General features: G+C 32.1%; 1 protein-coding gene across 1 annotated transcript in view; it reads left to right on the top strand.

Annotated features, from left to right (window-relative positions):
• Window positions 1-1848: 1848 nt before the first annotated feature.
• The window catches only part of LOC115878543 (4-hydroxyphenylpyruvate dioxygenase), a 50649-nt gene continuing 35872 nt past the window's right edge, over window positions 1849-16625 (top strand). Inside the window, exons 1-3 of the mRNA XM_030895068.1 lie at window positions 1849-1929; window positions 2141-2167; window positions 11964-12026. Coding sequence (XP_030750928.1) covers window positions 1927-1929; window positions 2141-2167; window positions 11964-12026 — 93 coding nt within the window. The 5' untranslated portion in view covers window positions 1849-1926. The remainder of the gene's footprint in view (window positions 1930-2140; window positions 2168-11963; window positions 12027-16625) is intronic.

The following is a 16625-nucleotide window of genomic DNA, read 5'->3' as shown; positions in this document are numbered from 1 at the left end:
TTAATACCATTACAACTTATCTTTTACTTTTAATAAAACTAAAAGATAAATTATAATGGTATACAGTTATTAATGATACAAGTTCGATACGAACATCATAATGAAACGCGTGTAACGTTAAGCTACGAGGCGTTAGCCGAGTGGCTTAGTTACACAAGTTTCATTAAAAAGTTCGTATCGAACGTGTATCATTCAAAATTTAATCTACGACGTGACACGAGGGACGATCCAAAGAGATTTGATTTCATTTAAAATATCAGAGATATCCTCCTAAAAATTAAAATTCAAAATTATCAGGTGCCCATATTTTTTCCATAACAAGGGGCCTATGCAAGGGGCCGTTCTCTGCCGGAAACACTGCGACCTATATTAAGTCGACGCCGTGGTAACCATGCTTGTTAATTGTTTCCATTTTGACTTTGACAACTCAATTATTGATGTTCAATTTTGTGTTAAACGTTCAGTTTTAGCAAAAAGCAAAAAATAATATTAATATGGGTGATTCTGATTCTGAAAGTGTCCCTTCGGATATTGAAGGCATTGCGCAAAACGTTGTCGATTCCCTACTTCCCGAAAAATCCAAACAAACGTACGAGCAAGCCTATGTAAAACTTGAAGGTGTAAAGGGAAAGGAATCAAGAATAGTAGTAACGAAAAGGTTCTCCTAGCATATTTTGAACATCTTTTAAAACACAGGAAGGCTTCATCACTTTGGGTATATTATTCTATGCTACGTTCAGTTATATCAGTGAAGAAAAATACAGATATTAGTAAGTACGTCCATTTAATTGCATTTCTAAAAAGAAAATCGCAAGGATTTCGGTAAAAAAAATCGAGAATTTTAAGAAAAGAAGACATAACTCGTTTTTTGTTGGAAGCCGATGATAAAACTTATTTCCTGACAAAAGTTTCATTGATAGTGGGACTTGCGGGAGCCTGCCGGCGTATCGAGTTGACAAATCTGCAGCTGCAAAATGTTAAAGATGAAGGACAATGCATTCATGTCATTATTCCATTTACGAAAACAAAGATATCACTAGATTTTTTTATAACGACAGGGAATGTTGAAGGAATAAATATGGTGGAAATGGTTCGAAGATATATAGCTATGCGGCCAAGCAACACAGAGCATACTCGATTTTTTGTGGGGTACAGAAATGGAAAATGTATTAAGCAATCCGTTGGCACTAATACTTTAGGGAAAATAGGCCGTATAAAATAGCATTGTTCCTAAGTCTTCCAAATCCACAACAATACACTGGACATTGTTTCCGTAGATCGTCTGCGTCTTTGCTTGCAGATTCAGGAGTAGATTTATTAACTGTTAAAAGTTAAAAGACATGGTGGTTGACGCTCTAACACAGTGGCATAGAGCTATATAGAAAAATTCCAAAGAAAATAAGAAAAAAGTGTCATGTAATATTTTAGGTAACATTTCTGGCAATGATCGGTCTTCAACAAGTTCAAGCACTCTTTTTGCACAAATTTACTTTCTAAAAATTCAACTCACCTGTCATCGTCTGGAATTAATTTAACCAATTGTACTGATATTATAATTAATGTTTACAATAAATAAACGTATTTAGGTACCTTTTTTTGCTTGTTTCTTATTTCAAAATTTGCATGAAAGCCATAATGACATCCAAATGACAATGTTAAATGTGTCATAATGAGACATTGTCGTAGATTAAATATTATTATACGTTAAATTTCTTTGTTTTAATTTAAGATGATTAGTGGTCAGTTCGTAAACAGTTCTGCGTTGAAAAAATATGTTATGCAAAATTACTCGATTAATACTGATTTTAACATAATTATATTCATATGAATAATAAAGCAGTTTAACATCTTTTGCGGTGACATTATAAAAGCTCAGCCGGAAAATAACACCTTCTCAGTGAAGCTTAGATAAAGTAACATGTGACTATGGTATGTACAACCCTTTCTAAATGTGTATATATTTTTTTAATATTAATTTCACTAGATATAAATATTTTATTTGACTACTGTGCTAAAGAATATTATTTATTATTGCTCTTAACATTTATTTTTTTTTTAATTTAATATTTCTTTATTAAAAATATCACACAACAGTGAAATTGATAAAAATTAGTATTTAACTTCGGTATTTCTTTTTCAGACAACATATACTGATAAAGGGCCTAGGGTAAGTAATTATTAAATTTGACATATCGTAATAGTTCATGATAATTTTCATTTCATTTGAAGGGTCCAGGGGAAAACATGATAAGCGCCATTTTAATAATTTTACAGGCGAGCCCTGAACGGCTGCGGTTGGTGGTTATCAAGTTCTTTCCGTGTATGTATATTTTTACTAGGCATGGCCCTGCAAATCTTATACATTTTGTAGGGACCAGTTAGACCTACAAATAAATACTATAAATAATATTGTAAAACCCTATAATTAAGAAATTAATAAGCGCTTATCATGTGTTCCCCCTGGACCCCGTATAATGCCTTATAATATGTTTTTTGAGTTAATATTACTTTTATTGTATTTTTCACATTCATTGAGTTAAGCAACTAGAATTTAATTAAAAACTGAATGTTATACAGGGTGGTCCGAACTGTATTCCGGAAACTTCGGCAGCATATTCTGCAGATAAAAATAAGTAAAAAAGTTCGTATAAATGAATGTCCTAAAACGCTTAGTTTCGGAGATACAGGGTGTAGAAGTTTCATTATTATTTCGATTTTTTCCAAATAATTTTTGAAGTAACGTCAATATTTGGATGAAAGTTGATATCTGGGAGTTCTTTGACATGAGAAATTTGATTTTGATATCAATATGACTACTACTAGTAGAGGGCGCCACCTATATATTTTTTAACTGGTTTGAAGAGTGATAACTTTTCGTCCGTATCTGTATAAAACTACTGAGTAAAAAAATATACATTTACGACGTTTTTTACGTAAAAAAAGGTCTCTTGGTAAAAATCGCTATAAGTAATGGTTTTCGAGATATTTGGAATCGAAATTATCAGTACCTGTCATCATTGACATAAATTAACATGTTGACTAAATAGTTATTAGACTGAAATCATAAATTTGAAATGTTTTTGTGCTAAAAGTTCAACAGAAACTGTTTTATTATCATTTTTTGCAGAAAAATGTATGATTAATTTAAAAAAATAAAATTTTTCCAAATTTATTATTTCAGTGAAATAACTATCTACTCAACGTGTTTATTTTTCGTCAATAATGCCATGTATTGACTTCCATTCTAAATATCTTAAGAACGGTTGCTCGTAGCGATTTTTACAAAGAGATATTTTTTACCTAAAAAGTCACAGGGACGTATATTTTTTCGCTTGTTAGTTTTATACAGGTACGGACAAAAAGTTATTACGCTTTAAACCAGTTAAAACACATGTAGGTGGCGCCCTCTACTAGTAGAAGTCATATTGACATCAAAATCAAATTTCTCAAGTTAAAAAACTCCTAGACCAATTTTGATCCAAATATTGACGTTAATTCAGAAATTATTTGGAAAAAATTGAAGTAAAAATTAAACTTCTACACCCTGTATCTCCGAAACTAAGCATTTTAGGACATACATTTATACGAACTTTTTTACTTATTTTTATCTGCAGAATATACTGCCGAAGTTTCCGGAACACAGTTCGGACCACCCTGTATATTTTAAATGGACATCTTCATTTCATATTTTATAAAATTCATTTAAAATTGAAAGAATTTTGATATTAAGCGTTCTATTTCTAAAATATGTTTTCTTGGTAATACATATATTTATTATGAATCGAATTGATAAAAAATGATAATAATAACCTTCTTCAACAGATTAGCCATCAGTTGGCCAGTTAGTTGTCCATTTAACTTATATATTTTTAAATTTTATATTTTTTATATAAAAACAAGTTCTTGAGTTTCATTCATAGTTCTAAGAAAGTTTGTTAGACACTTATCGATACCTATAAGTTTTAAATAATGTGAAATACTAAAGTCTCACTAGAACAGTTATAATCTTACCATCCTTGGATCTAATATAAGATTAAATAATATAAATAGAGTTATAGATTAGTATTATATTCTATAACTATAAATTTATATAATTCTAGCTTTATACAGTTGAGTGTACCATATTATCGCAAAAAAACTTCCATTTTTTTTACGTGAAAAAGGTCTCTTGGTAAAAATCGCTATGACTAAAGCTTGATTTTCGTGCATGCGTTATACGTTGATACGATGGTCCGACGGTGCTCTGATTGGTCATAGCGTTTTCGCGCCACTTTTTATCCGTAAATATTTTACTTCAGCCCGTCAACGGACCCGTTCGTACGATAACGCATCGATAACGGACGTTTTGATACTTTTTTGACAAATTTAATCTAAACTTAATAAAAATATAAGTAAAATAGCAAAATCGTTATGGAAACGAAAATATAAAGCCGCGTATAAATATGCCGAGGCAAGTACGAGACAAACCCGAAACGAGTATGAAACGAGGCTATAGCAAATTCTTTCCAAAAGGCGTACTAAAGCTGCGTATAAATATGTCGAGACGAGTGCGAGAGACACCCGAGACGAGTCAACCTCAAGCGGATTTGAGGTTGACTCGTCATATTTGGACGGGGTCTGAGCTTCGAGCCGAGCCTATGCCCAGCCGGACGGCGTTGTCTCCGTTTTTTCCGGAGCCTTTGGCGAACCATCAAAAGGATTGGAGCGTCTATTCAACCAGTGGCGTATACACCGCGGCTCCGCGGAACAAGTGCCTCGAGTCTCAAGGGGCTCGGATTCCACATCCCATTTTTAAAATATAAATATTCTTTCCTTTATTTGTAATAATATTAATAATGCATCCTAACTAGAAAGATGCAATTTTGTCTTCTCTAAAATAGTATAGGTAAGTTAGCCAATCTCATATACAAAGATTTATTAGTGATTTCTCTTATAAAAACATGAAAATTTTATGAAAAATGAATAAACGTAATGAACTTTTCGTCGAGTTATTAACGGCTCAAACGTAAATTATGCAAACGAATTATGCGAGTTTGTTGAAAAAGGTGGCCATGCTATCAAAAGTTCCATAGGGTACTCTCATAAATAAAGGGAATCGACAAAGAAAGGAACGATCCGATATAGAAAAATCCAGAAATTTGAGTCTTCGAATCTTTGAGTCTAAGTCGAATTAGGTCTTATCTTACAGCGCTTTCAGATGGAACGGAGCGTCCGCGAGGGCCGTCCGCGACTTCGAGCAAGTACCATGAGCTTATTGAACAATTTCACATGGGTCGCGTATGCTCCGTCCGGATGAGCTATCTTGAAAAAATATCCGTGCGGACGCTCTGCGCGTACGGTCCGCTCCATCTGAAAGCGCTGTTACTCTATTTAAAAATTTTATAGATATACAAACCACATACAAAATATATTTTTGAATAAAATAATTAAAGACTCAAAAAAAAACACTGGCAGAAGGCTCCGCCGCCGCCGCTGCCGTTGCGTTATCTCCAGGTATCTCAGTCGGCGTTCTCCAGTTTTTTTTTAATGTAAACATTCCGAATATAATTTAAATTTATCAGGAATTCCTTTAATTTATCTAGCTTGTTTTTTTGCCTATTTTGAAATTGAACAAACATATACAGGGTGTTTCAAAAAACATGTTCCATCTCTCGTGGGGAAGTTCCTCACGTAAAAATAAGATTTATTTTTTATATCAACCAATCCAATTCTGCTTTGATTCGTAGCTACAGGGGGTTAAAATAGGGTTCCCAACCGGCCTCTATTCCAGAAACAGTCCTCTTTTTGATCTGATTGTCCTCTTTTCTCTCACGTACTGAAAACTTTGTTGCATACTAACTTCAAAATCTAAAAAATATTCGTTTATCGCCACAATGTTTTAAAGAATTGTTAATCTGTGTCTTTTATGTAATTTTAAGTTTACTTACTGTTAGTTTAGGTCTTGAAAAAAAGTTTTGTTGACAATGGTTCGCTTTATTTTAATAAGTTTGGAGTATAAATATTTTTGTTTGTTTTAAATATTTATCGCATACGGTTTATATAGCTTTTTGGTAAATTCTCGACATTTGAGCGACGTTTCAAAAATGTTTCGCCTGTGCCTCTTTTTATCCTCTCGCCCATATTTTTTATTTTCAAAGTTGCCAACCCTAGGTTAAGTGTTTTATCATTCTCTTCCAAGTGCTTTTAGTAATTTGAGATCGTTTGATGACTGATTTAGTTCTGATCCTGGTAGTTTTTTGTATAAAACAGTGCCACCATCGTCGATTTTTTTCGTTAAATGCGAATAAGAAAATATCCTGATTATATTCTGGCCTTATCCCTTATTATTTTTATTTACAAGCGATCTTAAATTTATAACATATACATATATTTTATTTAATATTATAATATATTATATATAATATTATTATAATATATTAATTGTTAACATTAGGGTAGTTCTACCATTTGTATATGTGTGGAATTCCACTGATATGTGTTTTAAGTTGTTTGTTAAATTTTTTAAATTTTTTGATTGCATTATGCGCTCTTAACTTTGTAGTGTCCTGAAGATGCAAATAAATTTTGCGAAACGTCGACAAATTTAAAACAAAGGACTTCTGTTGATTTTTTTCGATCCTAATCCAATTAAAAAACACAGTATACTTAAATTTATTAATTATTTTTTTAAAATATTGAATGGTATCGAATAATACTTTAATATATTTATCAATATTTTAAAGTATCGATACTTTATATTCAGTACAACCGATACCAAAATATCGATACTGCCTCAGTATCGCATAGCCCTATGAAGAATTTTGTGGGTTCGCCAAAAGCTCCACTGAAAATGGATAGCCGCGAGACAACGCCGTTCGACTGGGCAGGGACTCTGCTCGAGGCTAAATCGCTCGGCTCGAGGCTATAATATGACGAATTCCGCTTGAGGTTGACTCGTCTCGTCCTCGTCTCGGCATATTAGTACGCCTTTTGGAAAAAATTTGCTATAGCCTCGTTTCATACTCGTTTCGGGTTTGTCTCGTGCCTCAGCATGTTATACGCGGCAATATGCCGAGACGAGGACGTGACGAGTCAACCTCAAAGCGGAATTCGTCATATTATAGCCTCAGAGCCGAGCGATTTAGCCTCGAGCAGAGTCCTGCCCAGTCGAACGGCGTTATAACGGCTATCATTTTCAGGTGGGCGAACCCACAAAATTCTTCATAGGGCTATGCCATACTGAGGCAGTATCGATATTTTGGTATCGGTTGCATTGAATATCATTAATTATGAATATATCATTATTTATCAATATTTTAAAGTATCGATACTTTAAAATATTGATAAATATATTAAAGTATTATTCGATACCATTCAATATTTTAAAAAATTAATTTATAAATTTAAGTATACTGTGTTTTTTAATTGGATTAAGATCGAAAAAAATCAACAGAAGTCCTTTGTTTTAAATTTGTTGACGTTTCGCCAAGACCCTGTAAGAAAACAAGCTACAATCAAAATTTAAAAGTAACAAGCTAACCTATCAATTCCACATAAACAGTGGTAAAAACTTACCTAATGTAACAATAAGGAAGCCAGTTTTACAACATTAGTAATGTTAACAATTAAATAAAATATATGGCATATTTATAAATTTAAGGCGCTTGTAAATAAAAGCATGAGAGACAAAACAAAGCATCGACGATGGTGGTACTTGTTTTATACAAAAACAAGTCAGAACTAAATCGGTATCATCTCGCTGAAAAAATGATAAAACAGCAAGAGGTGGCAACTTTGAAAAACAAAAACAGGGGCGAAGGATAAGGGCACAGGCGCCCCAGGCTGCGTCATCTGGATAAACTGGTGGCGCGAAAATATTTAAAACAAACAAAAATATTTATACTCAAAACTTAAAATAAAGCAAACCATTGTCAACAAAACTTTTTTTCAAGACATAAACTAACAGTAAGTAAACATAAAATTACATAAAAGACACAGATTAACAATTCTTTAAAGCATTGTGGCGATAAACGAATATTTTTTAGATTTTAAAGTTGGTATGCAACAAAGTTTTCAATACGTGAGAGAAAAGAGGACAATCAGATCAAAAGAGGACTGTTTCTGGAATGGAGGACGGTTGCGAACTCTATTTTAACCCCCTGTAGCTACGAATCAAAGCAGAATTGGATTGGTTGATATAAAAAATAAATCTTATTTTTACGTGAGGAACTTCCCCACGAGAGATGGAACATGTTTTTAGAAACACCCTGTATATGTTTGTTTAATTTCAAAATAGGTAAAAAAACAAGCTAGATAAATTAAAGGAATTCATGATAAATTTAAATTATATTGGGACTGTTTACATAAAAAAAAACTGGAGAACGCCGACTGAGCTACCTGGAGATAACGGCACGGCAGCGGCGGCGGCGGAGCCTTCTGCCATTGCCATTTTTTTGAGTCTTTAATTATTTTATTCAATAATATATTTTGTATGTGGTTTGTATATCTATAAAAAATTTTCTATAGTTTGTATATCTATAAATTTCTATAAACAGCGCTTTCAGATGGAGCGCTGGTACGCGCGGGATGGTACGCGCAGAGCGTCCGCACGGATGTTTTTTTCAAGATAGCTCATCCGGACGGAGCATACGCGATTCAGGTGAAATTGTTCATATAAGCTCATGGTACTTGCTCGAAGTCGCGGACGGTCCGTCGCGGACGCTCCGTTCCATTTGAAAGCGCTGTAAGATAAAACCTAATTCGACTTTATTTATTTAAAAAATTATAAATTTAAGTAATTAAGATTTAAATTATTAATTTAAAAATCTACATTTAAATGCCAATAACTAACCTGGAACATATATTGTAAATGATATATCTGCATTTCTTCATTTCTAAAGTTGTATATTTTTTCAAGGTATTCACACACACAATTCGCCACATTATTATTCTATGGCTTTCCATCATTGCAGCACGCTTATTAATAATTTTTAAAATATTATTATGTATATAATTTTAAATCTAATTCCCAGTTTTTTAAACCTTCGCCGTAATGTGCTTTCTGAACAGGTTTTTTTTAAAGCTCGGAGAGTTTTTTTTTAATTATTTCTATGGCGGGAACTTTATTATTTTCATATTTGCCATAAATTAAGTTTCTTAGTAGTCTGGATAGTTCAAATTTTTGGATTTTTCTATATCTTTCCTTTGTCGATTTTTCTAGACCTTTCTTTGTCGATCCCCTTAATTTATGAGAGTACCGTAAGGAATGCTGGGAGCATGGCCACCTTTTTCAACACACTCGATTTGCCTCTCTTATCTTCTATGTATCCTATATGTAAAGAAGCTTGTTTTACATCTTTAATTCCGTTCAGCAGAAATAGCGCATAATTTACGTTTGAGCCCTTAATAACTCGACGAAAAGTTCATTACGTTTATTCGACCCTATAAAACCCTCATGTCTCAAAAGAAATCACTAATAAATATCTTTTGTATATGAGCCTGCAGCACACATGCTATTTTAAGAAAGAAGACTGCGTCTTTCAGACCAGGATGCGTGTATATTATTACAAAATAAAGGAAAGAATATTGTTATAAAAATGCGGGATGCGGAATCGAACTGGGCGCGCAGGCCACGGAGACACTGTGCGCCCAAAAACGGAGATAACGCCGTCCGGCTGGGCATAGGCTCGGCTCGAAGCTCAGACCCCGTCCAAATATGACGAGTCAACCTCAAATCCGCTTGAGGTTGACTCGTCTCGGGTGTCTCTCGCACTCGTCTCGACATATTTATACGCAGCTTAAAATATCACCAACGTATATCCGATGAACAGATGCATGAAAATGCAATAAATTTAAAAACTGCGTTATTTTCTAACCAATCAAAGTCTTTAAATTCTACCAATAAAATTAATATCGTATCAACGTATCGTCGGACAACGGATGCATATGAAATCAAGCTTAACGGTTCTCGAGTAATTTGGAATCGAAACAATCAATACATATCAACACTGACATAAATTAAACATGTTGACTAGATAGTTGATAGACTAAAACAGTAAATTCGAAATGGTTTTGTTTTAAAGGTTTGACTTGTCTTTGATTTGATGGAAACTGTTTTATAATAAATAAACTTTCGTTGACCCAGTCTCAGTTCATTATAAAAGAATATTTTCCTAATGCGTGAACAAAGACAGAAATTTCACAATATTGTAAAAAAAATATTTTTTTCTTCATAAATAAGAGGGTCATCATCAGAATAGCCCTCTTATTTTATTAATTAACATTTACGACGATATTAACGTAAAAAAGGTCTCTTGGTAAAAATCGCTACGAGTAATGGTTCTCGAGATATTTGGAATCGAAATTATCAATACCTGTCATCCATGACATAAATTAAACATGTTGACTAATTATTAGTTATTAGACTAAAATCATAAATTTGAAATGTTTTTGTGTGAAAAGTTTAACAGAAATTGTTTTATCATCATTTTTCCGCAGAAAAATTTATGATTAATTAAAAAAAAATTCCCAAAAATTTATTATTTCAGTTAAATAACTATCTACTGAACGTGTTTATTTGTTGTCAATAATGACATGTATTGACCATTGGCGTAACTACAGGGGTGCCGGCCCCCTCCCGCGGTACTGCTGGGCACCCTCCCAGGGAAATCTTGAATTATGACTCTTGGCTACGTATTAATTTTTGTGATGTAGTAAAATGACGTTTTCTAGTTTTGTTTAGTTAATATTATTTTGTTGTGTTCAAAAATGTGTTAATTTTTATTTTTTAGAAAATTTGTAGGTATTTATGTAATCTACAGGAACACGGTTTGATAACCAAGTCTATAAAATTTATTGATAGAGAAATTCATGTAAACGTTTTTTTTCAAAAAATGTGTATTTATATTATCCTTCATTTTTTAAAAACAAAAACCCTAGGCCCCCCTGGGTTCAACCCCAGGCCCCCCCAGGACAAATTGCTAGTTACGCTAATGGTATTGACTATATCCATTCGAAATATCTTGAGAACGGTTGCTCGTAGCGATTTTTAGCAAGAGACATTTTTTACATAGAAAGTCACAAAAATTTATATTTTTTGACTCAGTAGTTTTATACAGGTACGGACGAAAAGTTATTACTCTTCAAAACAGGTAAAAGTGTTAAAACACATGTAGGTGGCCCCCTACAAACAGGACTCATATTGACATCAAAATCAAGTTTCTCACGTCAAAAAACTCCCAGACACCAACTTTCGTCCAAATATTGACATCATTTCAGAAACTATTTGGAAAAAATCGAAATAAAAATGAAACTTCTACACCCTGTATCTCCGAAACTAAGCATTTTAGGACATACATTTATACGAACTTTTTTACTTATTTTTATCTGCAGAATATGCTGCCGATGTTTCCGGAATACAGTTCGGATCACCCTGTATATTCATTGTTTATTTTTTTGTCAACAATTATTGACTTTTCAATCTTGAGACAATCTTGAGAACGATTGCTCGTAGCAATTTTTTTATCAAGAGACCTTCTTTACGTAAAAAATAACGGAAATTTATATTGTTTCATTCAGTAGTTTTATACAGATATGGAAGAAAAACAGTTAAAAAAACGTAGGTGGCGCCCCCTGCCAGTAGGAGTCATATTGACATCGAAATCAAATTTATCATGTCAAAAAACACCGAGGTACCATTTTTTAGCCAAATATCTGAAAGTTAAGTTCTAAAATATCTAAAGTTAAGTTCAGAAATTATTTGGATAAAACCGAAATGAAAAAAAATGAAAAATGAAACTTCCTCGTTGTCGTAAATGTATATGTATCTCCGAACTAAGCATTTTAGGACATAAATTTATACGATTTTTTTTACTTACTTTTATCTGCAGAATATGATGCCAAAATTTTCCGAATACAATTTGGACCATCCTATATAATGGATTATTTTATTCGTTCCGTTAAACGATTATCTGATTTTTTTTCAGCCCACAAATGGAAGGTTCCTTGCATTTGATTATCTCCAATTCTATGTTGGCAACGCTAAACAGGTAAATTTATAACAATTTTTTTATGCTGATAAACCACAGAGAAAAGTCCCATACTCACTTTTCGCTGATTCAGTTCGTCGATGTAATTCGTTGGTTCGTTTAGAAATTCGTCCATTCTGTTCGTGTTATTTCTTTTGATGGTTCCGCCAAAAACCGACCTTCCGTCAAATCCACGAGTATGAGCGTTATACTTTGAGTATTATCCTTTACTATTCATATAACAATAACTTGCATTATATCTTTGAATAATAAGTTTATTTAAGAAAAAAATTATACTGGGTGGGACATCTCATTCGCCTCGGTTTATTATACGAAAACGGAAAGATGTAGAAACAAAATATTTTATCGGTATGTAGTGGAGTAAAAACGATATGAAAATTTTTTTGGAGGTATACCTACATGATATCTACACAGGATTATCAGTTAGGGCTTTGCGCATGTGAAATGACTAATTACGACCTTTTTTGGGGGGGGTCAGAAATTTGTTATCCGGGAAAATGTCAAAAATCTGTCAAAATTGTATAACCATGTTTTTTTACCTTTCCTACGCGATAACTCCTAAACTAATCAACTTATTCACATACTCTTTTTTTAATCGATTGAGAACACATAGGCGATGATAGCTGAAGTAATTAAAGTTCCATAGTGAGTGTATTCTTTTTTGGAAAATGGATTAAACTTCAAACATTAACTTTATTGTATCGTGATTTTCGGTAAGCGAGAAACTTTTTGATTTGAAGGAATTTTTACATAGTAACTGCGTATGAAATAAAGAAAAAATATTGAAAAAGTTTTTAAAACTTGTTACAACATTCTATTATTAATATTTTTAGTTATTCTGATTTAAAGTTATCATTATACCGTGCGCGGGCTGTAGAGACGCCGCGCTATACCGCCCGGTCTGCATCACGTTGTACGGCGTGCTAGATGTGGCATTAATTTATGTTTTAGAGTAAATGTAGAAAATTCTTTTTCAGTAATTATTTAATATCTGAGTAATACATATGTCGGTGTTGATTTAATATGACATTTTATTTTTGTAATAAATAATATAATAAATAAAAAAAACATGAAAAAAACATTATTTTTATTACATAATAAGGACATATCTTGAAGTTTGCATAGGATTGAATCTCTTTTATTAAACTAAGAATTTCTTCTTTTAATATAGGCGTTATTATTTGTGTTTTCTGATTATGCTCTTCATACCACTTACATAGAGATTTAAAAAAAAGCCTAAAAAGAGCATCGGCAACTAAAGTTATTCCTTGAAAAAAGCCAGATTAAGGTGTATTCAGCCTAGCATAAATGTTAATTTCCCATGTAATCATTTAGGATTATTCCGCAATATTTCGCGAGCTTTTGAATAAATGACCAAGTGTGCTGTTATATAAATATGGTTTTATTTTAAAGTTTGTGCTAAATCTACTAATCTTACCATCGAAGTATATATTATGGTATCACATTCGGTAGGTGGATAAGCAAGTAAAATATTTTGGAGACAAAAAATTCGTTGTCAACTAAAGTGTTGTTAAAATCAGTCCAGTTTAAAAAGTTTCTTCGTACTGTGAGCAGTAATTTTCGGCGGCCATGGAACAGAATACTTTGTGGAGAAGAACTATATATTTTATGCATAAATATTATTGCCACAAATGTATGTTAATCAATAAGGTGTTATATAATTAGTTTTATTGATGGTGATGAGGGACTGGAATAGTCAGTCGTTGTATAGTCGTTTGAGAGTCAGTCTAGGCGGGACACGGCTCGTTTTCTATTTTCTGTGTTCAAGTATGAAAAATAATAAAATAATCAAAGCAGTGGTTGTCCTTTAGTCGATTAGTTTAGAGTACTTAACACTGCAAATAATTTGCAATGCTAGATTCTTTTTTTAGATTTTTTTCTTCTTCGAATATTTTTTTTAGATTCTTTTATACCCAACGTAATAGATTTTAATTGGGCTAGATAATATTTATTTGATCTCTAACTAGAACAAAGTGTTGTTACAAAGCCTAATAAGCATGGAACAATGTTAAAATTGAATTAACTTAAAACCAATAATACTTACATTATATGACTACAGTTGAGTAAAAACATAGATATACATAAATATGTATGTATATCGCATTTAATATTAAATAAATATTTATATGTAGAGCCCGCTTTAGAATACGCTTTAATAATTTATTTTATATGATTTATTTAATATTAAATACTATTTGTTCTAGATCAAATAAATATTATCTAGCCTAACATCCTCCATTAAAATCTATTACGTTGGGTAGAAAAGAATCTAAAACAAGAATCTAGCATGGCAAATTATTCGCAGTGTTAAGTAGGAAGAAACTTTTTTAAACTGGACTGATTTTAACAACACTTTAGTTGACAACGAAATTTGCAAAATTTCCAAAATATTTTACTTGCCATTTTTACAATCCACCTACCGAATGTGATACCATATACTTTGATGGTAAGATTAGTAGATTTAGCACAAACTTTAAAACAAAACCATATTTATATAACAGCACACTTGATCATTTTTTATTCAACACCTCGCGAAATTATTACGGAATAGTCCTAAATGATTATATGGGAAATTAACATTTATGCTAGGCGGAATGAACCTTAATCTGGTTTTTTGTCAATATTTGGTATATTTTTGGAGATGGAGGCCTTTTTGTCATTTTTAGGGAAACAGATAATTACGTCTAAAATACTTGTACAAGATGAAAAATAATATTCCAGGGCTATTCGAGGAATAACTTTAGTTGCCGATGCTCTTTTTAGGCTTTTGTTTAAATCTTTATGTAAGTGGTATGAAGAGCATAATCAGAAAACACAAATAATAATACCTATATTAAAAGAAGAGATTCGTAGTTTAATAAAAGAGTTTCAATCATATGCAAACTTCAAGATATGGCCTTATTATGTAATAAAAATAATGTTTTTTCATGTTTTTTTTATTTATTTATTATTTATTACAAAAATAAAATGTCATATTAAATCGACACCGACATATGTGCTACTCAGATATTAAATAATTACTTAAAAAGAATTTTCTACATTTACTCTAAAACATAAATTAATGCCACATCTAGCACGCCGTACAACGTGATGCAGGCCGGGCGGTATAGCGCGGCGTCTCTACAGCCCGCGCACGGGATAATGATAACTTTAAACCAGAATAACTTTAAAAATGTTAGTAATAGAGGGTTGTAACAAGTTTTAAAAACTTTTTCAATACTTCTTCTTTATTTCATACGTAGATACTATGTAAAAATTCCTTCAAATAAAAAAGTTTCTCGCTTACCAAAAGTCACGATACAATAGAGTTAATGTTTGAAGTTTAATCCATTTTCCAAAAAAGAATACACTCACTATGGAACTTTAATTACTTCAGCTATCATCGCCTATGTGTTCTCAATCGATTAAAAAAAAGAGTATGTGAATAAGTTGATTAGTTTAGGAGTTATCGCGTAGGAATGGTAAAAAAACATGGTTATACAATTTTGACAGATTTTTGAATTTTTCCAGATAAAAAATTTCTGACCCCCCCAAAAAGGTCGTAATTAGTCATTTCACATGCACAAAGCCCTAACCGATCATTTCATAAAGATGTTATGTGGTTATACCTTCAAAAAAATTTTTTCGAGAAGGAAGCGACTTTTCTCAGTGATTTTACTCGACTAATATGTGGGGAGACAATGTGCACAATTTAAAATTATTTTGAAATTAACAGGGTGTTTCAGAACTAAAAGATCCATACCAAAGTTATATTTTTCTTATGGAACTTCGGTATTTTATTTAATTTTTGGATTCCTGGGACCAAAAAAGGCATTTATTATACGGGTTAAATATGTTTAAAATCTTTGGTTTTTGAGATATTTAAAGATATTTAAATTTACATGCTACAATAGAATCGATTATTAACACCCTGTACATTAATTTTTAATTAATTCTTATGCTGAGTTTAAAGGTAGAGAAATAAACTTTACTGAAAAATGGTATTGCTTTCTTAAATTTATACAGGGCTATCAAAAGTTGCTGATCTGTTTTAAGGATATATTTTATATAAAAACTTCGTTATTTCAAATGCAACACCCTGTATTTTTTTAAACAAATCGAAGCAGATTCAAATGCTCTTTCAAACTATATTGGGTTTCCTATACCTATCTAGCTCAGATTTTGAATAAAAAGCCGATTTTTAAATAATAATACTTCAATCAAGATGGCTGGTGTCGCCATGGCAACTTTCTAGTGTCTATTTTCAGAGTGGACATTAGTTTATGGATATTATTATTTATAATTTATAACAATTTACTTAAATTTAAAAAGCAGTAAGTATCTGCTGGTAGAACGAATAGATAGGTTACTAGTGATTTTATTTTGTGAGGAAAATTGCTGCTTGGCCTCAAGGGCGTATGCTTAAATATATCCATATAGGAATTTTCCTGATAAACGTCCCTTTGAAGGACTACTTCAGAGAAAAAAAAAATTACCGTCTTATTTCGCAGAACTGGCAGTGTGTGGTTTCTAAAAAACCTATTTGACAGAAACCTGTCGTTGGAAGTGAAGAAAATGAATTAGCTCTTTTATAGAAAA

Source organism: Sitophilus oryzae, unplaced genomic scaffold (assembly GCF_002938485.1).
Source record: "Sitophilus oryzae breed Bouriz unplaced genomic scaffold, Soryzae_2.0 scaffold_1517_pilon_pilon, whole genome shotgun sequence".
NCBI classification, from domain to species: domain Eukaryota; kingdom Metazoa; phylum Arthropoda; class Insecta; order Coleoptera; family Curculionidae; genus Sitophilus; species Sitophilus oryzae.
This window is presented reverse-complemented; position numbering and strand designations above follow the sequence as displayed.